Below are 27,635 nucleotides of genomic sequence, written 5' to 3' on the forward strand. Positions count from 1 at the left end.
CTTCAGTTAATGGTTTCCTGTAATTCTGCACATATATAATAAACAGACGTGTCGACTGCTCTTTCCATCTATATCCGTGTATTTGTGTACGTATAAAACAACATAGCACACACTATGTGTGCATAGATATATATCAACAACATTCTAATGCAAGACAAAGTTCTCTTTTTACCATCATCTCTATATTTTAATGCTTCTAGCCTTCTGCAGTTATTTATTAATTAACTCTAAAAAGTTTTGGGAGCCCAAATGACTTACAGTGGACCAGGTAGTACCTTTTATTGGACCAATAAAAGATATTATCTCACCTACCTTGTCTCTCTAATATCCTGGGACTGACACGGATACAACTATACTGCGTGTTACAGTGGCTGACACACAGAACTTGCAACATGTTAGACTGTGATATATATGCACAAGGTATGTGTAAAGCAGGCCTGCACAACATGTGGCCCGCAGAGCCTCACGGTGCGGTCCGCCGGGGGATTCTAAATCCCCCCCACACGGCGCTCTGCGGGCAGTCCAGAGCCCTTTGAATCCCAGCCGCGGCAGGGAATCAAAGGGCTCTGGGCTGCCTGCAGGAGCAGGGAGCCCAGAGCCCTTTAAATCTCAGCCGGGGCCGGGATTCAAAGGGCTCTGCGCTGCCCGCAGGGGCAGGGAGACCAGAGCCCTTTAAATCCCAGCCGCGGCCGGGAGTCAGAGGGCTCTGGGCTGCCCGCAGGGGCAGGGAGACCAGAGCCCTTTAAATCCCAGCCGCGGCCGGGAATCAGAGGGCTCTGGGCTGCCTGCAGCTGCTGGGAGCCCAGAGCCTTTTAAATCCCAGCCGGGGCCGGGATTCAAAGGGCTCTGCGCTGCCCGCAGGGGCAGGGAGACCAGAGCCCTTTAAATCCCAGCCGCGGCTGGGAGTCAGAGGGCTCTGGGCTGCCCGCAGGGGCAGGGAGACCAGAGCCCTTTAAATCTCAGCCGCAGCCGGGAGTCAGAGAGCTCTCGGCTGCCTACAGCCTTGGGGAGCCCAGAGCCTTTTAAATCCCAGCCGCGGCCGGGAATCAGAGGGCTCTCGGCTGCCTGCAGCCGCGGGGAGCCCAGAGCCTTTTAAATCCCAGCCGCGGCCGGGAATCAGAGGGCTCTGGGCTGCCCGCATGGGCAGGGAGACCAGAGTTCTCTAAATCCCAGCCGCGGCCAGGAATCAGAGGGCTCTGGGCTGCCTGCAGCCGTGGGGAGCCCAGAGCCTTTTAAATCCCAGCCGCTGCCGGGAATCAGAGGGCTCTCGGCTGCCTGCAGCCGAGGGGAGCCCAGAGCCTTTTAAATCCCAGCCGCAGCCGCGGCTGGGATTTAAAGGGCTCAGGGCTCCCCGCGGCTGCCAGCAGCCCAGAGCCCTTTGAATCCCAGCCCCTGGCCACTGATTGCCCCCTCCCCAGACCTCTGCCCCACTGCCCCCCAGGACCTCCACCCCCTATCTAAGCACCACTGGTCCTTGTCCCCCGATTACCCCTTCCCGAGACCCCTGCCCCTAACTGCCCCTTGGGACCCCAGCCCCTATCTAAGCCTCCCTTCTCGTTGTCCCCAACTGCCCCCTCCTGAGACCCCACCCAACTTCCCCCCAGGACCCCACCCCCTACCTTTCCCCTGATAAACCTCCTGGACTCCCATGCCTATCCAATTGCTTCCTGTCCCGTGACTGCCCCTCCGAACCTCTGCCCCATCCAACCCCCTCTGCTCCCTGTCCCTTGACTGCCCCCCGGAACCTCCTACCCCTTCTCCAACGTGTCTGGCTCAGTGCAGCTCCAGACAGTTGCTGCCATGCTCCCCCATGGAGCCCACAGCCCTCTCCCACCCCCAGCACCTGCCTTCCAGATTTGAACACCTCAAAATTCAGGAGTGCTCAAGCTCGGTTTGGGCAGCTTTTACTTCATTTCTCCCAAATCAAATATACTGACCCACTGTAACTTGCTGTAGAAAAAGTAGGATAAAATTGAGCAAGAAATGCTTATTAGGACTGGAATTGCTATTTTCAACAGCCATTGCCTTTTTGTTTGTTTGAAAGGAAGACAGTGATACTGCATTGGCAAATTCCCCATAGAAAGAAAGAGTGGAACAAAAGAATAGTAAAGGCACCTCAACTTTTCCTCATTTATGGAGGACAGTCTTATAATATGCATCCAGATATCCTCCAATCACACAAGCTGAAAATTGTTCCACTTTACTGCAGCTCTGTAACCATATGGGAACCAATCCTGTCTGTGTTCTGTGCACATCCAAAATTCCGGCTGAATGACCCGCCCTGGGAGCGAGTTACCAGTGACCCAGGGCTGGGGAGGCAGGAGGTTTGTGGGGGGCACTGGTGGGGGGGAGCCCAGGGCTGGGGCAGCAGCAGGGTGGAGGGAGGGCACTGGTGGGGAGGAAAGGGGGAAGCCCAGTGCTGGGGTGACAGGGGGTGTGGGTGGGGGGAGAGCCCAGGACTGGGGCAGCAGGAGGGTACCGGGGGAGCCCAGGGCTGGGAAGGGGGACAGCCAAATTTTTTTTTGCTTGGGACAGCAAAAAACCTAGAGCCGGCCCTGCCGGGTTCCCCCAGCCGCCGGAGCCTCCAGCCCTTTAATTTGACTCTGAGGGCTCCCAGCCACCTCTTCAGCTGGGAGCCCCTGGTTGATTTAAAATAAAGTATCACCTCCCCACCCCCAACCTTCCCTTTTGGCCCACAGCTGTTTTGGTGGGGCGGCGCTGGGGAAGGAGGGTTTGTTTCCGCAGGGCTGGGCGGCCCTGGGACGGGGTGTTTCCTCGGGCTGGGAGGTTTCGGCCCTCAGCTGTTTTCTTTGGAGGAATGTGGCCCTCGCCGCTTTGCGAGTTGTGCAGGCCTGGTGTAAAGTATCAAGGCATATGTAGCAGGACACTTGAGTTTTGAGTCCATGGTAGAGCAGGAACTAGAAGACATGCAGGGATCATTGTATTGTGCAACAACCTGTTTGGGAACAGCCATCTTCACAGTATCTATCTATGGAACTTGGGTACTTATATGGTCCCCAGTACTGTTGGACCTGATCACATGACAATGTTTAATGTATTTATCCTTACAACACCTCTGTGAGGTAGGGAAGTGCTTTTGTCTATATTTTATAGATGGAGAACTGAACTGCGACACAGGGAGGCTAAGCGACTCTGCCCAACGTCACACACGAAGTCTATAGTAGAGCAGGGAATCAAACCTGCCTCTCTCAAGTCCCAGAGGAGCTCCTAACCACTGGGCCCTCCTTCCTCTCCTCCATGTGAAATTATCACAGCTTGTACAAAACACTCTGCAAGTCAATAAAGTTGAGTCATGTCATATGCAGCTTCCCTGTCTCAAACATTTCCATATACTAGAGATAGGCTCAAGATGTAAAAACTAGACACAGGGGCAAATTTGAACTTCTCATGGCTTGAAGTAAAGCTGGGGAAATAGGGAAAAATATAGCTGTAAAAATGTATTCAGAGATTTATGGAAAAATTTCCAATTACCAGGGAAATCTATAGAGGTAGCTAAATTATGAGAAACTGTGTTTAGGAATAGTGTATTCAAATGAATATTCTAAAATGTGTCATCTGAATTACTCAGATTCAATCATTCAACTGGCTCTAGTTTGAGGGGGTACTTTTGGACACATCTCTATCGTACACAAGGATTTTGTATCTTACTACCTTAAGATTACAGGGGTTTTCTCATGTTATTGACTTGAAAACACTCTGTGATGAGTCTATTCCATGCAAGGTCACACAAAGCAATGGACTCATCAGCATGGTTTGCTTGGTGTGTAATGGAGCGGTCAGACAGTGTGCTGGAGCGTGTACTGGAGTGATTTTCACCTGCCAGAAATGAGATGAAGAATTCGGAGAAGCTCAATTAGAAACAAACGACTTACGTGGCCCAGGTAATATTTTTTATTGTTCCTCACTCACCTTGTCTCTCTAATATCCTGTGCTGACACGGATACAACTATACTGCATGTTACAGTGGCCCATACACACACAACTTGCAGTATGTTAGACTGTGTGACATACCCCCAGATTTGTGCGCAGTATGGAGCTGTGCACTGAATAAGACTGGGGTCCTATGGAAAAAATGGTGTGTGACCATGTATAAGTACAAGGGGATCAAATTAAGGTTGCACAGGCAACCTGAATTCTGGTATTTCCTAACTTTCAAGGGCCTGACTTTGCAACCTAAATAAAGCTCTTTTAACATCATTTTTGTTTGTTTTTATAAATCAAAGCATGAGTAAAGATGTGCCTGGACCCTGAAGTTTAGCTCCAACCTGAACCTGACACTTGGAAGATTCAGATCTAACATTCCAGTTTGGGCCCAGTTCTCATTATAAGCGACTTAGCTCCAAGCTGCCCAGAGAGCCTGAGATTCTAACTGAGGAGTTCCTGGCTCCCTGTCTTGTGTTTTCACCACTAGACTACACCTTTCTACCTCCCTAGTGTCAGGCACCAGCTTTTTTGCAAGTGGCTGTGGGAAAGTGAACTAATCAATCTTTGTTGCAACTAATTTTCTTCTATGATCAGTTCTGAACTGACCAAAAGGGAGGCACAAAGAATGTAATACGTTCAGCTGGAAAGCATGAAACAAGACTGAAAGAACTGGCTTAGATACTGGCTGGCTAATATATAAATATCTGAAAAATGTGTACTCAAGCCAGGGAAAGCTATATAAACTCTTACTGATATGGGGAGTTGGAGAAGTAGTAAATCTTGCTAATACAAACAAGACCTCTAATGGGACAAGATATGTGGAAAGTTTGCTGAATCCTCCTCGATTTCTGTGGTTCTAAAACACTTCCTATGGGATCCACAAGCACTATCACATCTACCTCACCATTACCTGCTAGTAGAGCCAATAAGTGGGCTATCTCCATTCTCCTGCAAGATGAAACTTGCTGGCTGAATCGAGAACACCCCTTTCCTTTTTATTTTGTTAGGTTTTGGCAGAGTGTATCTCTGTTCCATTTGGAGTCTTGTAAAAGTCACTTATCTAAATACACTGGTAACCAGACAGAATTGTGTGACTGTTCCTGCAAGAGTTCCCGATGAAATGACGGCTCCCCAGGGAGTCAACTCTTCTCTGCTTTAAATAAAGCGACTATACCTGCTACAGCACCACAGTGGCCATCTTCTGTAGCCCAGATCTCAGTTGGTTTTAAAACGCTCTCTGCCATGCAATCGGAAACAAATTTATTCACAGTTTGTAGCCCAACTTCAGCTAAAACACTCTCCCGACCCACCAAAACAAAACCTCAATCCACTCAGCCATCCCATCTCTTCAGGGAGACACTGGGAAAAGAGAGCTCTAGCCACAACGCCATACATATTAAAGACACTACTGGACCAGGTGAATGGAGGACATGGCGAGAGAAAACTGCTGTACTAGAAACACTATGGCCCCAATTCAAGAATGCACTATAAGCATGTGCTTAAGGGTAAGTATCTGCTTAAGCGTTTTGCTCATTCAAGGTCTTTAGCAGCAATGATGCAAGATGTTGCCTTTACTGACTCTCTGACACTTCTGGCCTGGGAAGGAAGGAACCAGATGCTTCTCGTGGCAGTGAAAAACCCCAACCGCTAGCTGGAAACTAGGCTGCCCAGCCTTGACTTCTCTGGAGGGACATGTTTAAACGAGTTTGAAAATCTCCAGATAAAACAAGTAAAAGCTGATTAACCTTCATAATCTGCAGTTATCCACTACGGAAGAGGATACTTGCAGCCCAGTAGAATTGGGGGGTTGGGCTTCGGTACTTATCAAAACCATTAAAAAAATTGTTTGAGAAGCTGTTTCTAGCTGGAGTTTTAACCCTTTCTTTTAAAACTTGATGCTGCTTCTCCACATAATGTGAGTAGCCCCCTAGAGTCACAAAAAAGATCCCCTCATGCTAAGGTCAGACATGCTTGGCTTAGGCCCTGATCTTGCAAACATTCATGTATGAGAGTAACTTTCCCAGTGAACTCTGGGAAGGTGCAGCCAAGGCGCAGAGGAGAAAGATGGCTTTAAAAGACCATCACACCACCCAGGTTTTGGTTGCTCTGGGAACTAATGCAAACCCTGGTTGAATTATAGCATCCCAGAAGGCTGCTTTAACTTATGGCAGTCTTGCCATTGCTGCCATGGGACTGCTCTGCAACCAAGAATGGCCGCAGCACAAAGTGGTCCTACGGTGCTCCTGCACTGGGGAAGTTTTCCAGGGACCACTGAAGTTCCTTTGTGGCCTGTCAGTGCCACCAGAGAGGTGGACAGGGACTGGTTCAGGGCCCAGAGTCTGGTGCAGTGACCTGCCCAAGGTCACATAGGTTATCTGCAGCAGAGCTGGAAAATGAAGCTAGTCTTCTGAGTCCAGTGCTTTAACCTGATCATCCATCCTCTCTAGTCGGAAGGTCATCATTAAGCTTCTCATCGTTGGGCAAACAGTCAATGGTAAAGCTCCACTGACTTCAACAGGAGTGGGCTTAAACCAATGCTGAGCGCATCTCAAAATTCCACCCCTTTCCCTTTTGTGCTTTATCAAGAATCATCACACTTAACAAAAAAAAAAAAGTCTATTGACCATGGATGACTTATGCCCAGTACCACACAAAGAAGGAAAAGCTGGTCCAGAGACTTGTCCAATGAAGAGCAGAGACAAAACCAGACCAGACTACCCTGGTTTTGGTTTCACAAACTCCACATCCAAACAACAAGGTAAGACAGATCTTACCTGCTCTGAGAGGAGCTCACGGGCACATGGTACATGAAGACGTTCCCTCTGGAGTTATCAGCCCAGTCCTTGGCCATGCTGATAATGGGACAGGTGATAAAGTGGTCACTGAAAAGAGGCAAAGAAGAGAATATTTTCATATGGAAACAATTATTATGTAACCAGAAAAGACTTCAAATAATCTTTCTATTTTTGACGGCAGGCTTCCTCAGGTCTCTCAGAATGGCTTCTGCCTCCTGTACCTGCCTTTCTCCCCAGTGGACTGAGCCAGATCCTCTGCACACCCATGCTCCACAGGGAGAAGGAGAAGGCAATTATAGCCAATGTCGTTTAGAAAGCTCTAAAAATTATGCTCTAAAATTATGCTCTTCCATGCATAATAACGTTGCATATTTAAAATCTGACATCTTAGGAGCTTGCAGGCCTAGGAAGCCTTCTCTCATTGGTTCCTGGCTTTCTAATGGTATAGATCTCCTATTTCTTGCTCTAGTGGTTTGCAAAATATGTATTCAGTGACATTTTGTGAAAGCAATTAAATAGCTCATTGATTAAGGCTGAATATCACCCATTCTGGATCTCGGATCTGTGTAATTTTGGAGGGAACTTCTGCATTTGGGAGAAGGAAAGGAACATTTATTTGGCATGTCTTAAAAGGCATCCATTTGACACTGCTTGGGGATACGGAATAGGATAAGCAGTTGTCTGGGAGAGATGGCTTTGTGGCAGGGGCGACTCTAGTAATTTCGCTGCCCCAAGCACGGCGGCACGCCACAGGGGGCGCTCTGGCGGTCGCCGGTCCCGCGGCTCCAGAGGACCTCCTGCAGACGTGCCTGCGGAGGGTCCGCTGGTCCCGCGGCTCTGGTGGAGCATCCACAAGCATGCCTGCGGGAGGTCCACCAGAGCCACCTGCCACCCTCCCGGCGACAGGCAGAGTGCCCCCCCGCGGCATGCCACCCCAAACGCACGCTTGGCGCGCTGGGTCTGGAGCCGGCCCTGCTTTGTGGGCAGAGTAAAGGGCAAAGTGATTCCAGTTACATGACAAATCTAATTTACCACATGGATCGGAAATTTATCAAATAGAAATCACCACCACACACTTGTATTATGTGCACAAAGACGTCACACAAGACAGTGTGTGTGTATACATCCAGATCTACATATATGTGCATACATGGTATGAAAGTCAGATTTTTCAATTCTTGTTCATTGCAGTGAATATGCTACCCTTGCTGCTTCATGGAGCTTTTATAGGAACTGCCGTAAGTGAGCAGTGAGGGGAAAGAATATATAAGAAGAGCACAACAATTCATTTCTTTATTTAAGCATTTCAGCTACACGGCCCCTCCCTAGGGGCAGCTATTTTAGTTCACCAGAATTTATTTTAAGTACACAGAACCTCAGCTCAGAAACCACAAAGACCTGAGCTGACTGACCACAACTCTTTGTAGGCGCTACGGCAGGCAACACCCATCAAAAACTAAATCCACTATTCTTCGTAAACCTCTAAGCATGAGGTTTTATCAGAGCGGATGGTCTTTGAAATATCAGGAGCTACACCACTTTGAGACCAGTAATTCTGGAGGAATATTCTGAAATCAACTGGCCATTAAAAACTAAATTCTGTGCAGGAGGAGCAGGGAAAGGAGTCAAATATTCTAGGGAAATTAAAAAAAAATGAGACACTGCAACACTTTAAAACCTGTGCATCTCTGCAAACACCTATTACAGTTATAAGAGAAGAAGAAGCTTGGATAATTGAAAAAAAAGTTTCCTTGGGTATTTTAAGAATAGAAACAAATAGCATTGAGAGTACGTGTGGGTTTGTGTACCTTCTTATAGCTCAGAAAATACTGTATAGAAAAAAACGGTGAAACAATTTAAACCTGGAAAAAATATCTAAGAACACTACCACAGCAAACTAAAAACAAAACCAAACCCCAGAAATACTCCTAACTCGTAATACATAGGGCACTTGGGTTACAATTTAACCACTTACGCTTCTTTCTCATGGTCTATGACCCCACTAGAACTTGACAGAAAAATTATAGCCCCATAACATGAAACTGGTCTGGGTTTATATATTTACTCAATTATTTTTAACCCTTCTTCTTCCCTATCTAGCCATCTTCAGTATTTATAAGTTAGGTATCACCACCTTCTCCTCTCTGAAATGTCTGCCACAGCCTGGAGTAAATTAGGGTGGAAGTGTTGTCTAGTGGTTAAAACAAGGGACTTGAATTTTGGTGACCTGGGTTCTCTTACGGGTCCTTCTACTTACTCTCTGTATGAGTTTGGGCAACTCATTTATCTCTGTGAATCAATTTACTCATCTAATAAATGTGGGCAATAATATCCACCCCTAACGGTGGGTGCTCTGGGGCTTGTTTAGTGTTTATAGCTGGGCCCTACCAAATTCACAGTCTATTTTAGTCAATTTCACAGTCATAGGATTTTAAAATAGTAAATTTCACGATTTTAGCTATTTCAATCTGAAATTTCACGGTGTTGTAATTGTGGGGATCCTGACCCAAAAAGGAAGTGTGAGGGGAAGGGGGATACAAGGTTATTGAAGGGGGAGTTGTGGTACTGCTACCCTTATTTCTGCCCGGCTGCTGGCCGGGAGCTCAGCTCTGAAGGGAGAGCCATAGCCAGCAGCAGCACAGAAGTAAGAATGACATGGTATGGTATTGCCACCCTTACTTCTGCGCTGCTTCCTGCCGAGCTCAGTCAGCAGCCGCCACTCTCCAGCTGCCCAGCGTTGCAAGCAGCACAGAAGTAAGAGTGGCAATACTGCAACCCCCCTAAAATAACCTTGAGGCCTCCCTGCAACTCCCTTTTGGGTCAGGACTCCCAATTTGAGAAATGCTGGTCTCCCCGTGAAATCTGTATAGTATAGTGTAAAAGCACCCAAAAGACCAAGTATCATGGGGGGAGACCAGATTTCATGGTCCGTGATGCGTTTTTCATGGCCATGAATTTGGTAGGGCCCTATTTATAGCATATATGGAGGCAGGGCCTCGAATGAAAGACGTGTCAGATGAGAAGTACCAAGTCTGAATATTATAATGGCTCCTTGCTGAGGTAGCCAACGCACGGGCTGAGAGGTGGTGCCTCTTGTGAGTGACAGATTTATATATAATGGAATTTCCATGCTGCACTCCCACAGGTTATCATAATTCTCCCCATGGTTTTTAGCATGTTTAGTACTAGGATCCATACTGGAATAAGTTGTACGTGGACACTACAGTGATTGGCACCCCATACACATGACAGACAGATGGATGGACATGGCGGGAAAACCCAGCATAGTGGTATTCTTGATAAAAAAAAAATCCCCAAACAGCAGGCTGCAATTTGCTCCTTGATATGATATCTGCTTCTTGCTTGTTTTCTCCTAGGCCGCAATGCACAGGCACACCAGGCACACCCAGAGGCCTTTCCCAAACACATTCATTCATTGGATTCTTGAATCAGATTTTCTACATTAACCTTGGCTCACTTTCAGCTCCCTCTCCCTTGGCAGTGGCCTGCAATGCAAATGAAGGCTGACAGGCTACTGAAAAGAAAAGCATGCCTCCGGTGGCATGCAGAGTGACACGAGTACCATACTATGTAGCACAGACACCGGAAATCAAAACACTGCAGCGGCAAGTGTGAAACAGACGAGTCTTCACATTGAGCTAGCTCAGCAAGTCAAACTAACCCACCGCTAAATACATCTACTTGGGAATAAGGAAAAATCTTCACAACAAACCTGTATGCAGGGCCGTCTCTAGCTATTCTGGGGTCCTACGCAGGCCCCCCTGTGGGGGGTGGGGAGGGGTCCCAGGCCTCTGTGGGGGGGGGAACTGGCCTCTGGCCTCCACGGGGGTGGGCGCAGGGCTGGCTTGGGGGACGGGAGGAACCAGGGGCGGCTCCAGGCCCCAGCACGCCAAGCGCGTGCTTGGGGCGGCATGCCGCGGGGGGCGCTCTGCCGGTTGGGCAGCAGGCGGCTCTTGTGGACTTCCCGCAGGCGTGCCTGCGGAGGGTCCGCTGGTCCCGCGGCTTCAGTGGAGCATCCGCAGGCATGTCTGCAGGAGGTCCACCGGAGCCGCGGGACTGGCAACCGGCAGAGCGCCCCCAGCGGCGCGCCGCCGTGCTTGGGGTGGCAAAATCGCTAGAGTCGCCCCTGGGAGGAACCACCCCCCAGCACGTACCAGCAGCGCAGCTGGGGCCAGGCCACTGCACTTCCTGCTGCCGGTGAGCGCAGGCCCGGCCCTGCTGCAGTCCTCAGGGGAGTGAGGGCGGGGCTGGGGCCGAGGAGGGGCAGGGCGGGGGCGGAGCAGGGGCCATGGGGTGGGGGCGGAGCAGGGGCTGGAGCAGCACACAGCTGTGCGGGGTACCAGTGCCCTACGCAGCTGCATACTTTGCGTATGGGTAAGGCCGGCCCTGCCTGTATGCTAACCAAAGATAGCAAAGAGTAGTTTCTGCAAAGAGAAAGGCTTTCTAATCTATTCCAATTAAACATGAAGGGTCAGATTTTAGCCACCTTTACATGGGTGCAGTGGAGGAGAAGGTGCACGGAGGGAGCCAGGAAGTAGTTAGTGCACTAATTTAGGAGTTTGGCATTTTACAGTCACTGGTATAAATGACTACACAAGGTGCCAGGAAATGAAGCATCAAGCTCAAAGGCTTTCTCTGCCTTAGTTTAGCTGTCTGTGGAATGGGATCAATAATACACAGAGGTGGTGTGATAATTAATGCCCAAACCTGCAAGTCTTCTGTGTATGCAGATCCCATTGTTTTCCATAAGAGAGCCATTTGTGGAGAGCTTTCCAGAAAGGATAAACTATATTTTTACACTTTGATAACATACGCATGAGTGCAAAGGCCAACATTTTGAAATCTGACCTCTGAATGTTGTAGGCATCTAAATCCACACTCAGCCACCAGTTTTCAAAGTTTTTTGACTTGTCTAGTTTCTTCAAGAGCTGCTGTAAGGTGCTCCAAACCTCTGAAAATCAGGCCATTTATTTAGGTATCTAATTGTGCATGATGGTGACAAACCTTAGTCACATACCTTTGAAAAATGTGGCCCAGGAACTGTCATACTGTAATGAGGATCACCTAGGTGAGAAAATCCCTTCTTGCCACCAGATCATTTTTAATAGCAAAGGGTACCTGGACAAATACTGTCCAGTAACCTTTTTGGTCTCAATATTTTTTTTTACTTCAAAATGCACCTGATGTGGAAAACCCATTTTCAAAAGGGCACCAAAACCCTTTAATCTTTTACTAACAGCACATGGCTATTAGAAGATTTAAAATAAACAAAAAGAAAAAGAAAAAAGAACCGCAAACAGCCAGCCTACTACACAATCCAGATCCTACAGCCTCCCTTTTCCCATCTCTCGATGAAGGTGCTTGTAAGGTCCTCACCACCGTAGTATCTGAGTGTGTATTTGACAATGATGAAAACCCAAACCTGTTTAACCCCAAATCTCACAACAGAATCCTAAAATGAATTTCTTACCGTGTGGCATTCTCCAAAGCCCGGGAAAATGATGCATAATCATCAGTCGAGTGCTGGAGGGAATAGTACCAGGCAGCTGCGTCTTCAATGAAGGAATTGGAGTCCTCTCCTCCGAGGGAATTCTGCAGAGCCTGATAAAAGGCTGTTTTGCTATTGGCTCTTCCTTGACTTTCTTCAAATTTCTGTGAGCAAAATCAGGGTCTTTTTTAAAAATGAAAGTTAAACATTGCACAGAATGCCCTGTACATAGGCTCAAACCACCTTCTGCAGAATCACACGGGGAGACAGCACTCTTCACGCTGATGAACTCCCATGGGAAGGCAGAGTGCTGTCTCCAACCCCTGCCATTATCATACAAAGATGCCCTCGGCTGAGGCTCTGTGGGGGGTTACAGGAAGGATGCAGTAGTGGGATGCTGCTCTCTGCTGCATAGTCCTTAGATTTGCATCTGAAAATCGAAGCAGCAGGTAATTCAGAGCTGCATTACCTCCCTCTGAATCCTCTTCATCATGGCTACTACTAAGAAGCCATAGGGGGATGCAGCCATTAGCAGTGCAGCTACACTAGGGGCTACACTGCCAAGGTGGGGGGCAGTTCCAGGATAGAGGAGAAATCCCTTCCCCATAGATGCCTGAGATCGACAAGGGTGCAACCTTCACGCTTCACAATCCTCCAAGCCCTCTCCATCATGCTGGGAAGCTCCCTACTGGGAAGCCCTCTCATGGCTTCTTCCAGGGTGAGTCAATATAGCCCAAAGAAAATGGAGGATCAAACTTCAGTTATACTGAAGAGACCACAGGTCATATCCTCAGCTGGTGTAAAGTCAGAGGGTGCACACATGTGACCACAGGAGTAAGGAGGGGTGGAGGAGACAGGGCCAAGGCAAAAAGACTCCTCTTCCTATGGGAATCCAGAGATCGGCATGCAGAGAGCTGTCTCATGCCATGCCCAGTTTCCCGCCCTGTTCTTGATGGAGCCAACACTCGATGGAGCCAAGTCCTGGAGGCTTTTGACATCTCTGTTATTTAGGGATGTTATCTGTTATCCTTTTAGATCTTTCACATTCTGTTTTTAAATGGCATTGATTCCAGGTTTGGAAACAGAGCGACTTCTTTAAAAGCTTGAAACGAGATTTCCTGTCTGCAAGAGACACTTGCACAGGTGCATGGGGGCTGAAATTTGGTAAGATATTTTTAAAACATTCCAGGTAGAAACATCTAATAAGCTGTCTTTATCATCATGGCTGGCCCTCCTGAAATAAAACAGATCCAAATCTGCCCAGTCAAATTACTATAGATACTGTACTTCTACTGAATATTTTATTTTGTTGACCTGCGTCTGTTTTTCCTCAAACAACTCAAAAAATCTTTCCACTACCTTGCACAGAATGTACCAAAAGCCACAGAAGGAATAATTGCTTTTCCAATAGATTCACAGAAATTAGAGATGGAAAAAAAAGTCTCAAATCACAAAATCCATCCCCTGTTGCCATCATAGGATGGTCCTTACTACTCATTCGAGTGTTCTTTCCAGTCCAGTTTTCAATGACCGTTATCATGGGATCTGAAAGGCCCGTAGATAATGGGTAGGGGATGGGATAAACACAAAGAAAAGTGAAAGAGGAGTAATGTGCCCTGTTAGTTGCACAATTTCAGTGCAGCTTGGTTCTGTCATCTAATTTGTTTCCATTTCACTGAGTGAGAATTAATGGTGTACATAAGTGCACATTTTTCGGCAAGAAACTGAAACATTATCACTAAGGAACTGATTTAAAGCCCATTGAAGTCAGTAGCTGTCTTTCTACTCACGTCCATGGAAGATCAGGTCTTTAGGAGCTGGCTGCATCACTATATTTCTAATGACCTAGTGGCACCTTTCATTGAAGAATTGGTGCTGATGGATTTGAGCAATTTAGAAAGGGAGGAGTGGGGTAAAGAGGATAATCTTTTATGGACAGTGCCCAGTCCTGCTAATTGCTGAACACCTTGCATGATCCAGTCCTTATTGCATGTTTTAATTTTATATTTAGTGATGGACAGTGTGACGTTGCACCCCATAAGGCTTTATGGAAATATGCTTATGAATGTATATATGACATAACTAGAATATGTTTTATGCTACATATGCCTTGTAACATATCTCTGTAAAGGTTATGATCTACTGAATCTATTCCTCCTATTTGTATGCATGTATCATTTTTGTAGTTGAAGTTATGAATATTGGCTGTGTACTTGCTTGATTTTAAGTAGATTTAGCAAAGCATTTGGTCAGCTTCTTGAGAAAGGAATGTGAAAGTTAAGTGCCCAATCAAGAAACACTTAACAGACAATGGATCTTGGAAGGCTCCAATCCACATAATAAGTCTACTTGAGGACGTTCAAGGTAACATGTGAACCATGGCTGCTATCTGAGTTCTGAGTCATGCATGGATATGTGACTTGCCCATGTGACTCCAAAACTCCATCTTGTAGCTGGGATTCTACACAGGGGGAGGGAGGGGTGTCCACCCACAAAGGAAAGCCCATTTAAACTCCTGGGAGACCCCTCCATTATGTCTTCAGCTGGCTCAAGAGATGGCCTCTCCACCCCCAAAGGATACCTGAAAGAAACTGGAACAAAGGACAGTAACCAGTGTGTGTGTGTGATTGCTGGACCCAGACTAGAAGGAGACTAGTCTGTAAAAGGAAGCTTACTGGAACACCTCTGAGAATGAGGTTTTATCTGTATTCCGTTTTCTTACTATATTAGGTTTAGATTTGCGTGTTTTATTTAATTTTGTTTGGTAATTCACTTTGTTCTGTCTGTTATTACTTGGAACCACTTAAATCCTACTTTCTGAATTTAATAAAATCACTCTTTACTTATTAACTAACCCAGAGTATGAATTAATACCGGGGGGTGGGGGGGAGTGTTATAGAGGGAGAACAATTTATGAGTTTTCCCTTTATAAGCTTTATACAGGGTAAAACGGATTTGTTTGTGGTTTGGACCCCATTGGGAGCTGGGCATCTGAGTGTTAGAGACAGGAACACTTCTTAAGCTGCTTTCAGTTAAGCCTGTAGTTTGTAGGACATAGTTCAGACCTGGGGGGAGGGATAGCTCAGTGGTTTGAGCATTGGCCTGCTAAACCCAGGGTTGTGAGTTCAATCCTTGAGGGGGCCACTTAGGGATCTGGGGTAAAAATTGGTCCTGCTAGTGAAGGCAGGGGGCTGGACTCGATGACCTTTCAAGGTCCCTTCCAGCTCTAGGAGATTGGTATTTATTGGGTCCGTGTTTGTAACTGGCAAGCGTGTCTGACACAACCAGGCAGGGCTCTGAAATCCCAATCTGGCAGGGAAAGCAGGGGAAGAGGTAGTCTCAGCACATCAGTTGGCAGTTCCCAAGCGGTTTTCTGTGATTCAACCCATCACAGACACATTATATCATTCAACAACTGCCACAGATGCTAAGGGAATGATGAAACATCAGGCTCATTCACTTAGAAGAACACTTTACAGTGCTTGGATTACAATTTTTGTCACCCCAAAAATGTCCTAAGAATTTTGGTGCCCTTTCTCAGCAGTCAGATCATAAAATTGAGTCACTAGGGTCTTGTGAGTCAGCTATCACCATGGGAACAGAGCTGGCCAAAAAATGGAAATTCTGTCTCCTTGGAAATTCTGAGATTTTGAAATTTGGTTTTGTCCTGAATTGAAAAGTTGATTTTTTCATAAAACCAAATATTCTGAAATATTTTCTTTTGACCTCATCGTTTTGACTATATTATATTATAAAGAATCAGAATGATAAAGTCAAAATGAAATGTTTGGCCTTATTGAAATGAAATTTTAAATAATTTATCAGTGAAAATTTCAATGAAGTTGATACATTCCCACAGAACATTTCAGTCATCAGCTCAGCATATTCCAGCAGAACAACTTTCCACTTGAAAATTTTCAATCAGCTCTAATAGGAAACATTTTCCAAAGAGGGCTTAACATAATAGACAGTAGTAGATTGATAGAAAGAACTGCAGCCTGTGTCAAATAATCTACATTCTACAAACTCTTTCAGAGCTAAGGTTTACCGAGCTCAGGAATTATAGACTTGTGAGCCTTTCTTCAGTATTATAAAAAAACTAGGTAAGAAAATCTTTAAAAACAAAGGGCCAGATTCAGTGGTGTGTTGCTTTGCTCTGTTTTGGTGACAAGAAGCAGTCATAAACATGGCTTAACTGACTGTCACCCTGAGTTTACAGTTCCTTTCATTGTGGGAGCAAAACTCTAGCATGCCAGTGAATTTGGCCTAGTATATTATAAAGCACCTAACTGAGTAGCATATGGTAGAGACAAACCATCACATCTTCTGTAAGGCTAAATGGTACCTCTCCAACGTGTTAGAATAGTGTTAAGAGTTAGCCCTCAAACAGAGTGGATAAGAGGAACAAGTGTATATAGTCATTTTAGTTTTTCATTTGGCTTTTGACTAAGTCCCTCACAGGAGACTATTAAGAAAACTTGCTAGCCAAGAGGTGAGAACCTCAGCACAACCCTGTCATGGATTCAAGCTAGTTAAGAGATGAAATAAAGAGTTGGAATTAAAGAGTCAATTCTCATCACAGACGGAGCTCAATAGCAGGTTTTTCCCCTGAGGTCATTACAGTTACAAACTCCTGCAATGGGTTGCACGCAGGTAAGGTCCTGTGCTCTTGAGAAGCCCCACTGACTGTAGATGCTGTGGGTGTACGGGACCGCCTGCACAGCTCAGACTGCATATATGGGATAAATGCATAATATCGCTAACTTTCTTTCCATCCATTCATCCATCCACCCACCCACCGTTTCCTGGCTGTGCAAGACAGCCTGGGTCTGTACTAGGGTGGGTGTACCAGTAGAGAAAAGACAGAAAAAGCCAAAACCTTAGTCCACCAACTAAACAGAATCCAAACTCCCACCATGGCTACGCATCCCTCTTTGCAATCCATGTACTATCTACTGGGTATTAAACACACTGTATGTACACACACACACACAACATGCATTAGACTTTAAGACCATAAAGGACCTTAGATCATCTAGTCTGAGGGCACGTCTACACTACGGGGACTACACTGGCATAGCTACATGTTGCTGTCGCTATGCTGGCATAACCCTGCAGCTTAGAGAGAGCTTACACCCCCGCAAGTGACAGTAGCTACAATTGATGGAAGTTTTCTTCTATTAATGTAGCTGCATCTACACTAGAGGTCAGGTCAACATAGCTATTTCAGTCAGGGATGTGTTTTTTTCACACCACTGACAGATGTAGGTATGAGGAGCTAACTCCTGTGTTCACAGGCTGTAGATTTTCACCCACTTTCCCCTTTACTGAGACCAATAACTTGCGTTTGATTAAAGCATATCATCCAAAAGGCATCCAAGTCTTGATCTGTAGACTTCCATAGATGTGGAATCCACCGCTTCCCTTGGTAGCCTGTTCCAATTGTTATTCACCCCCCACTGTTAAAAATGTTGCCTTATTTCTAATTTGAATTTGTCTGGCTTTAACTTCCAGCTATTGGATCTTGTTCTGACTTTCTCTGCTTGAGAGAGATATTAGGTTACTTCAGCCCACCCTCTGGCCAGTGCCTGGGGGGATGGAGCCATGGCTCCACCTCCTCTCCACCATTTTCCTCTCCACAACTTACTAAAAAGGAGGGGAAGGAAATACCAGGTACACAGCCTCTGATCGCCCCCTAAATACCCTCACCTTGATCGAGGTGTCCCTGACACGGCTGAACCAGTGCACAGCGGGGAGACTTTATTTCTGTATATTGCTCTGTGCAGCCTTGCTGGGACTCATCAAAATCTAGCCCTTACATTGTGAGCTCTTCAGAATAAGGACCATGCCTCCTTTTATGATTGGAAAGCACCTTGTGCATTGTGGGCACTAGTGGAAAGAAATCACAAATACCACCCCCACCACCAGATTCTGTAGATCTACACCAGTGGTTCTCAAACCGTGGCCCAATCAGCACACAGCTGCGGCCTATGTGACACCATCAAGGCCACACTATAGGTATTATGTAGATGCAGCCCACATAACACATAGAGAGCGGCATATGTGGCTCAGTGGTAAATAGGTTGAGAACTACTGACCTACATATTCTCCGTACTGCCTGGGGTACAGAACTCTGTGATAAATATTTCCCAAGAGCTGATATGTATAAATATCCTGTTACAACACCTCCTATTGGGGAAGCACTGTAGTTTACCCTTTTTTTGCACTGTCTCATAATAGGTGAAATTCACAAACAGCAACAGGCCTTGTTCCACTTAAGCCCTATTTTGAGGTCTCTATCTATTTTAGGGCTTGTCTACACTTGAAATGCTACAGTAGCACAGCTGCGCTGCTGTAGTACATCAATGTAAATGCTGACTGCCTACGCCGACAGGAGAGTTTTTTCCGTCAGCGTAGGGAATCCATTTCCCCAAGAAGCGGTAGCTAGGCTGACAGAAAAATTCTTCCGTCAACCTAGTGCTGTCCACACTAGAGTAAAGTTGGCTTAACTATGCTGCTCAGAGCTGTGGGTTTTTCACATCCCTGAGCAATGTAGATAAACCAACTAAATTTTCTAGTGCAGACCAGGTCTCAGGTATTTATACAATAGCTGAGTGCCTCATAATCCTGTGGAGTAACTATACCAAGGGGAGCAGTTGTAGTAGTGTCTTCGCTGAAGCGCTAAAGTGGCACAGCTTCACTGTATGTGAAGACAAGCTCCAGGTTAAGAAATATCTGAAGTCCGAAGGATACATGGGAGGGATGGGGAAAGTGAAGTTATGTGTTCATAGAAAGCACTGCTAGTTCTAAACGTACCAGAACTCACAACACAGTGCACACAAAGCAGTGTCGATGTAGCCGTGTCAATCCCAGCAGCCGTGTCAGTCCCAGGATATCAGAGAGACACGGTGGATGAGGTAATCACCAACAGAAGTCGGGCTCACCCACCTTGTCTCTAACCCAGAAAATGGGCAGATAAACATGGCTTGGTTCACATTCAGAAAAACAAAACACAATGCAAGTAACAACAGAGGCAGGCACCAGCCACTACTCAGTGATTAAACAGCCCTTCCTCCCCTACAGATCCTTGACAAGTTTCAACCTTAGTAGGGATTATCCATAATAGCCTTTAAATGCAGTTAGCAGTGCTGACAAAGAATGGATAAAAATGAATGGGCATGCCTGCACCCCCACAAAACAAACGTTGATAAGATTGTTAGAGGTTGAGTGCACTTGAAAACATGTTTGTAGAGAAGTGTGAACAGTTAGGACAAAAGCATTGCACAATGGCCACATGACAACTCGGCCACCACCCTGGCAGCACAAATCCAACCCAAAAGGTGTTAACCCAGAGGAGGTGCCTTGTTAGAATTATCTGTAATTTGTGTGAATAGCCACAGGAAGGAACAGCTAGTGACCTTCAGCTACAGGCAGGGGCAGCTCTATGCTTTTTGTTGCCCCAAGCACGGCAAGCAGGCGGCTTTCGGTGGCGCGCCTGCGGGCGGTCACGCAGATTCGGCAGTGCGCCTGCGGGCGGTCCGCTGGTAACGCGGATTCAGCGTCCCCACCGCCAAATTGCCACCGAAGCCGCGGGACTGGCAGACCTCCTGCAGGCAAGCCGCCGAAGGCTGCCTGACTGCCGCCCTCGCAGGGACCGGCAGGGCACCCCCTGTGACTTGCCACCCCAGGCACGCGCTTGGAGCACTGGTGTCTGGAGCCGCCCCTGGCTACAGGGGAACAAAACTCTCACAAAGCTGTGTAACCCCCACAAGTGTGTGCCCATGTCCCCTCATGCTTCTCAGCAGTTGCACAGGGTGTGAAGCAGGGGCGCTGGAACAATTTTTATAGTGGAGGTGCTGTGGGCCATTGAATCAAACTGTAAACCCTGGATATGATGGAAAGCACTTCAAGCAAGGGGGTGCAGCAGCACCTCCTGCACCCCTAGTTTAAGCACCTATGGTGTGAAGGTGTCTAGAGCCCTGCGTGGATACAAAATTTGTATCCACATCCGATCCGCAAAAATGAGCCTCAGATATAAAGCAGATATCTGTGGATTTGCAGGGCTCTAAAGGTGTCCCTCAGTATCCCCCTCTGTGTCTGTGCTGTTCCGATTAGTGTGCACATTTGGAATCCCTGATTTCCCTTGCCTGTGTACATGCCTGCACAGGGTTTGTAAACCAAACTTGGGATGGAAGCACTCCCCTTTACTCTCCCAAATGTTAAGGAGTGTTTGCAGCAGACAAGGATAATATGAACAGCATTTGCCACATTGGCATCCAGACGGGGACGCAGGCACTGCCAATGAGATTTCAGCCTACCAAACACACACTCCATGACCATTCTACAGCTACTGATTCTGTAACTGAATTCCCACTGATGCTGGGGTATGGTTTCATAAGCCAATTTAGGAGCGGCAATGCCAAAACAAAAACTGGACAGACACACTGTAGAGAACCATATTGTTACTGGGGAATAAAGTGCCTTCTTTCCCCCTTCAAGAACAATCCCAATCTTCTCAGGACCATAGTGTCATGAACTTTTCCAGGGTTTCCCGTGCTGGTATTCACGAATCTGCCTCAGTGGTCCACTAAGCCTTGCAGAATGAATGAATAATAAGCTTTTCAGTTCACAACTACTTGGCCCATCAATGGCCCCTGCACAGTTTGGAAGCTCCATCTTCTCAAATTCAGCTATTATTTCTGGAACTTTTCTTATGGCAGCCACCTGTGGGTAGATCAGCATTAACAGTGTCACACACCTGCACAAACATGTCCCTGACCATGGATTTTCCAACCCTGAAATGGTTTGCAGTGGACCTACAGCTGGTGCTGCCAGCTTCCACAGGGCAATAACCACCCACTTTTCTGAGTCGAGTGTCCTGGCATTGGAGGTTTGGTGCAAGCTCCTCACAAAGCTCCATAAGGTGTGATTTCCTCGTTTGGAAGTTCTGAAGTCACTGCTCATCGTCCCAGGTTTCCAAAAGGATGCATGTTCTCTTGCACCACAAGCAACAGTCCAACCATGGGCAACCATGGCAATCCCAGCATTATCATATCTATACCATGGGAGTGAATGAACTGTCATTCACCCTCCAGGTCAGCCATCTTTGATGTATCAGAAAGTTCTTCCCAAATTCCATCCAGCATCTTGTGATCACCTACTCCACTGCATAAATGTCTGTCCCGTGATAAGGAACAGGAGCAGAACCATGTCATCATCCCATCACTCCATGTCTTCCACCCAATTTGGTGGGGTAGGCATGATCAGGAACTACTACTGGGAAAGGTATGGGACAGTACCAACAACACACAACAAAGTGGTTCCTAGAGCAGTGGTGGACAACCTGCGGCCCGCAGGCGGCTCATCAAGGTAATCTGATTGTGGTGGATGTGCTGGTTGCTGCTTCCCGCAGCTCCCATTGGCCAGGAACAGAGAACAGCAGGCAGTGGGAGCTGCAGGGGGCTGTGCCTGTGGACAGTCAATGTCAGCAAAATGTCTCATGGCCTGCAATCAGATTATCCTGATGGGCCTAGAGTGCTCCCCTGTGATGCACAGAACCCTGGGTACCACCTCTGAAATGGTAGCGCTGTTCTGTAACAACACGGCCGTGTGGAGGTGGGTATGCACACGTACACAGCGTTATATACATGTCCAGCACAGCGTATGGGGACATTCAGCATAGATATAGGGAACATGCATGAGCATATATACTGGGGTGGACAAACTTACTGAGCCTCCGAGCCGCATACGACAAACTTCAGAAGTTTGAGAGCTGGGGTGTGCCTGCCGGGGCTTGGGACTTCTGCCCCATGGAAGGCACCTGCGGGGGCTCAGGGCTTCAGCCCTGCTCCTGCTGAAGCCCTGAGCCCTGGCAGGTGTGCCCCATGGGGCTGTAGCCCCGAGACCCCCCCTCCTCACTGGGCAGAAGCCCCTACACCACCACCCTGCTGCAAGGCTGAGATTCCAAGCTCCCCCCCGGCACACGCCTGGTAGGTGGAGAATGGGAGGGCATCGGGGGGGCTCCACAAGCAGCACTTTAGCTGCAAAAGCCACAGTTTGGCCCTCCCGGTATATACAGTCAAGTAACCGAGTATATGCGCCAGCACAGACACGGCCTCTGACAACTGCCCTGGGGACAAGCGTAAAGCATTCCAGCCAGTAATACATCTGCTTCCGCTCATGCAAATAAGTATCTTTGTTACTGTCAGCAGCCAGTCAGATTCATGACGTCGAACCCAACATCAGCTGGGCAAGAATTTTCATGTTCAATTGCTACTGTGAATGACCACCTGAAGGGACCACAGCTCTTAAACAGATGTTAATCAAACAAATGTTTTGCCAGTATGTAACTAACTGGTCTCTCTCATGGCTTCTGACACTAGATTTCACTGTGAACCATAACAGTCTCAACAGCTGGAAGACCCAGCCAACAGGGCATATATTTTTCTGCGCCGCCTGTCTGCAGCTGGCTATGATGGAAGCACTTATTCTGTAGTAAATGGAGGAGCAAGATCTTACCAGCTTCACTCTTTCCAGGATCCTCTGACACAGCTATTTCTCTCTAGGTACTTATCTAGGTTTTTAGCATAGCGTCTGAGCACCTCACAAGCAGTGATGGATTTTCTCCTTGCAACACCCCTGTGAGGTAGGGAAGTATTAACCCCAATTTACAGATAGGGCACTGAGGCACAGGATAGATTAAGTGACTTGCCCAAGGTCTGAAAGAAGGTCCGAGACAGAACTGGGAGTTGAACCCAGGTCTTTTAAATATAGTCCAGAGCCCTACCCATTACATCACTCTCTCAACCTGGTTAGAATATGAAGGCAGCAGGACACAATGAGGATCCCCTTCCACCTACGCCAAATCCATTACAAGGAGTGCAGGCCACTACCAGTTCTCATCCTCCATCTGATACAGGAGAAGGGGGGAAGCGGGAAGGGCTCTTTCAGATCCCTCCCCTAGATCTGACACAGCAGGAGGAAGAGGGAAGCAGGACAGCATGACGAGGCCTCCTCATGACATACTCCAGAAGGAGGGGAATACGCTGACACTGGTCGTCCTCAACACACAGACACATACACACACTAGGGTCTACTGATGCCACTAGATGATTTTGTTGCCTGTGCTGGATTTTGTCATCAGGCTTTGATTCCATGCAGGTGACCATGGCTGTGAGGCAGCATAGGACTTTGGGCGCTGGCTGTAAGAAACAGTATGAACAGTTGTCCTCTGTTACAAGACAGAAGACAGGCTATGATTTTGCAGCAGTGAACACATTAGAGCTGAGATATTGAATGTGAAGTTAGAAAGCTTTGCAGCAGCTCTTCAGTAAGGTATCCTGATGCCTGCAAGACAGACTGGAACCTAGAGCATTTGAAAGAAACTAAGGGTATCTCTACACTACCCACCAGATCGGCGGGCAGCGATCGATCCAGCAGGGGTCGATAATTGACCCCCGAGCGCTCTCCCGTCGACTCCTATACTCCAGCGCCACGAGAGGTGCAGGCAGAGTTGATGAGGGCGCGGCAGCAGTCGACTCACTGCAGTGAAGACACCACGGTGATTAGGTCTAAGTACATCGACTTCAGCTACGTTATTCACATAGCTGAAGTTGTGTAATTTCGATCAATCCCCCCGCAGTGTAGACCAGGCCTTAGGATATGAGAAGGCAGAAACAGAGCCAGAGCAGATTAGAATAATCAGCAGTTATTAAGAGGCAAAGGACTTAACTGCAGCCTGTCTAACATGGAGAACGTGAGATCACTGAGGCAGAATTGTTTTTGTTACATACCTGTACAGTAATTAGCACAGCAAGGCCTGGTCCTTGGTTGGGCTTCCGTGGCACTACTATAATTATTACTACTACTACTAGGGAGGAATTACAAGGACTTTCCAAATTCTCATCTCAGAAGCCCAAGTACTTAACAGGAAAGAGAAAACATCTTCACATCAGAAAAATCTGGCAGCTTCCAGCTGCCTCCCTTATTAACACCCTGGTTTGCCGCATAATCTTCTGTGAGACAACACAGTGGGATTTCACTCACTATTTATAATTAAGGTGTGATGCACAGAAGTGGTGGTAACACACAGGACTTCATTTCCTGGCCCCAGCCACATGACCTGGGCCAAGGTTACAAAGGTTTATTCCCCATCACAAGACAGGGATCATTATGGGCTGACTCCAGTGGTTGCTGGTACATCCTTGACCCTGGCCTTTTTAAAATCACTTTGAAAGGATTCAAAAGGAAAACATGAAGTCAAAGCAAAAGTAAAAATAGCCTGAAGGGAACCAATGCAGTCACTTTGTCTCTGTTCAGAATTGTCGTAACAGAGGTTCCTGTCAAATCCTTGGTTGTTATTTCTGAATGTACAAATGTCCTCTGTTACACCACCAGCTACTGGGCAGCATTGGGGTTTACCCTTTTCTTGCACTGTTTCACAATGGGTGAAATTCACCTCATTGCAGACGGACAGCAATAGGCCTTGTTCCACTTAAAGCCCTATTTTGAGGTCTCTCTCTGTCTTTTAGGTCTAGTCTACACTTGAAATGCTACACTACCTACACCAACGGGAGGGGTTCTTCTGTCAGCATAGGGAATCCACTTCCCCGAGAAGCAGTAGCCAGGTTGATGGAAGAATTCTTCCATCAACCATGTGCTGTCCATGGTGGAGATAAGGTCTGCTTAACTATGCCACTCAGAGCGGTGGGTTTTTCACATCCCTGAGCAATGTAGGTAAACCAGCTTAATTTCTAGTGTAGACCAGGTCTCAGGTATTTATATGGCCCCCCATTACCACAGTATCTGAGCACCTCATAATCTTTAATGTGTTTATCCTCACCACACCCCTGTGAGGTGGGACAGTGCTATTAACCCCATTTTACAGATGGGGGCTAAGGCACATAGTAAGATTAAGTGACTTACCACAGGTCACACAGGAAGTTTGTGGCAAAGCAGGGACTTGAACCCAGGTCTCTAAAGCACTAAGCCAGCGACCTAGCCACTGGACTAGTTTTCCTCTTCAAAAATTAAGTAGTGCCTGGCTCACTGCAAGAGAGTGAAGTTTAACCCTTTGTGTCGCAAGAGCCCTTCCTCCCATTCCTGCTCTCTTTAAATCTCACCTGAAAGCTTTCCTATTGTTTTAGATTCCTTACTAAAAAATGTCAGTATCCAGCATTAATGGCCAGAATGGACTTTATCACCGGGCCCCATGGTAGCAAGCCTCGGTGTTTCGGAGCATTACAGTAGAGCACTGTAGCAATGTTAGTAAGAGTTACACTGACGGTTTGAAGTTCTGTTGCAAGAGGTCAGAGCAGCTGTTCTAAAGACTCCCAGCCAGTAGCACTGCTGAACATAGGCACTGACTCCGTGGGTGCTCCGGGGCTGGAGCACCCATGGGGAAAAATTGGTGGGTGCTCTGCACACATCAGCAGCTCCCCGCCCTGCACCCCCCGCCCCAGCTCACCTCCACCTCTACCTCCTCCCCTGAGCATGCCACTTTTCCCCCTAGCTCCAGTGCTTCCCACCGTGAAACAGCTGTTTTGCGGCAGCAAGCGCTGGGAGGGAGGACAGGGAACGTGGCACGCTCAGAGAAGAGGCGGGGTCGGGGCGTGGATTTGGGGAAGGATCCAATAGGGGCAGGGAGAGGGTGGAGTTGGGGTGGGGACTTTGGGGAAGGGGTTGGAATGGGGGCGGGGCAGGGGTGAAGTCAGAGCAGGGCCAGGGGGCGCGAGCTCCCACCGGCCCTGGGAAAAGTCGGCAGCTGTGCTGCTGAGCCCATTTCTCCATTTTGTACACAACCCAAATTCCCATTAACTCAGTGGTTACGCTCCAGTACTGCGCCCACTGTACGTTTTTGTTTGTTGTTCTGGACAATTACTGAAGAATACTCTAGTCTTTCTATATATACTCCTCTGCTCTGAGGCTCTTGCATAAATGGTCACGGAAATAAAAATGGAGAGAGAGAGGAACAGACAATGAGAGAGGGACAGAATGTCTTCAGGGGGTCTGCTCACCTGTAAACAAAAATCACTAGTTTAAAGGGAGTTTGGCATAATTTATGGGGCAGGAATGTACCTCGCTCTTGAATGCATGTGTTAATTACTCAGCAGGGTAATGAAGAGAAAGCTGAAAGGGACAGGTTGGATGGTCAGTGCTATCATTTCAACAGGCTATAAGAACAGAGTAATTGCCATTAGGTAAAGGAACTATTTAACCACCAGGTCCAGGATTCTGTCTCCAACACAGCCAATGCCAGATGCTGCAGAGGAAAGTAGAACACCCCTGTAGTAGGACTATTTGTGTAATACTAGATAATTGTCCCCAGTGGGTGATCAGTTTGTGCCCTGATGCTTGAGGACTGATAACCCTTTTCATTTTGATCCTAGCTCATGTATCTGCAGATGCTATTCCTATTCATGGGCAGTTCTAACTTGGAAGCATCCTTATAAGAAAGGGGAGGATTCACAAAACAGAAAAGCACAAGCAACGGTACAAAAAATAAACCAGTGCAACAATCCATGAGCAAAAACATAAGATAGGAGTTGGAGAGGGGAATAACCTATGAATTTTGGACCCATATCTGGGTTTAGATTCTGAATCCTCAATAAAGTTCAGCAGGGTCTAAATGCAGGAGTTTGACTTGGGCCCATCCCTACTCTAGAGAAACCCAACAGCCAAATTAATATAAAAGTATCACCTACACAGTAACATACAACAGGAGAGATGAATACTACATGCTTTTCAGAAACCTACTACACATGCAGACACATGCAAAATACAAGCTAAACCAGCCTGGTCTCCCAGCTTTTTGCCTCTTCCCTGAACTACAGTATTATTGCATAAATAGGACACATTGGCTAGTCAAAACAGCACTTCTTTAGGAAGGACAATGCTTTGGTGTATTTGCATGGTGTCCAATTCAAGAATTATGAAAGCCAAAAAGTCTCTCCCCTGCCAGCACAGATCCTCTTCATTAATATTTGCTTACGTGCTTTAAGGGTTGATAGTTCTTTTGCACAGTAAATCTATGCCTACCTTAATCGCCTTGGCTCTGCTGATCAGCCCATCTTGCTGAGCACTTCCAATGAGCAGATCCACCTTCCTAAGTCGAGAACGCTGCAGGGCCGCAGCTAGAGGTTCCCGAAGGTAGACGCCATCAACCACTGGGCCCCAGTACTGAAATGGCCCGCTTATGGCTAGGAGCTGTGTTGAAAGGGAACAGAGAATAGTACAGTACAATCATGATCAGGATTTTCAAAAGTGTTCAGCATTAGCTTGACTCTGCGGCCATTGAAGTCAATGGTAAAACTCCCATTACATGGGAAAAGTGCTCTCCTAGAGACCAAGGGATTGGTAAAGAGATACAGGGTTTTCCAGTGGTGAGC

The 27,635-nt window shown here is 47.1% G+C and overlaps 1 protein-coding gene across 1 annotated transcript in view; it reads right to left on the bottom strand.

Annotated features, from left to right (window-relative positions):
• TG (thyroglobulin) overlaps positions 1–27,635 on the bottom strand; it is a 218,067-nt gene that overhangs the window by 15,674 nt on the left and 174,758 nt on the right. The window contains exons 43-45 of the mRNA XM_045008289.1: positions 27,286–27,453; positions 12,232–12,413; positions 6,720–6,827 (exon numbers count right to left, since the gene is read on the bottom strand). Of these exons, the coding sequence (XP_044864224.1) occupies positions 6,720–6,827; positions 12,232–12,413; positions 27,286–27,453 (458 nt within the window). The remainder of the gene's footprint in view (positions 1–6,719; positions 6,828–12,231; positions 12,414–27,285; positions 27,454–27,635) is intronic.

This window comes from Mauremys mutica, chromosome 2 (assembly GCF_020497125.1).
Source record: "Mauremys mutica isolate MM-2020 ecotype Southern chromosome 2, ASM2049712v1, whole genome shotgun sequence".
NCBI classification, from domain to species: domain Eukaryota; kingdom Metazoa; phylum Chordata; order Testudines; family Geoemydidae; genus Mauremys; species Mauremys mutica.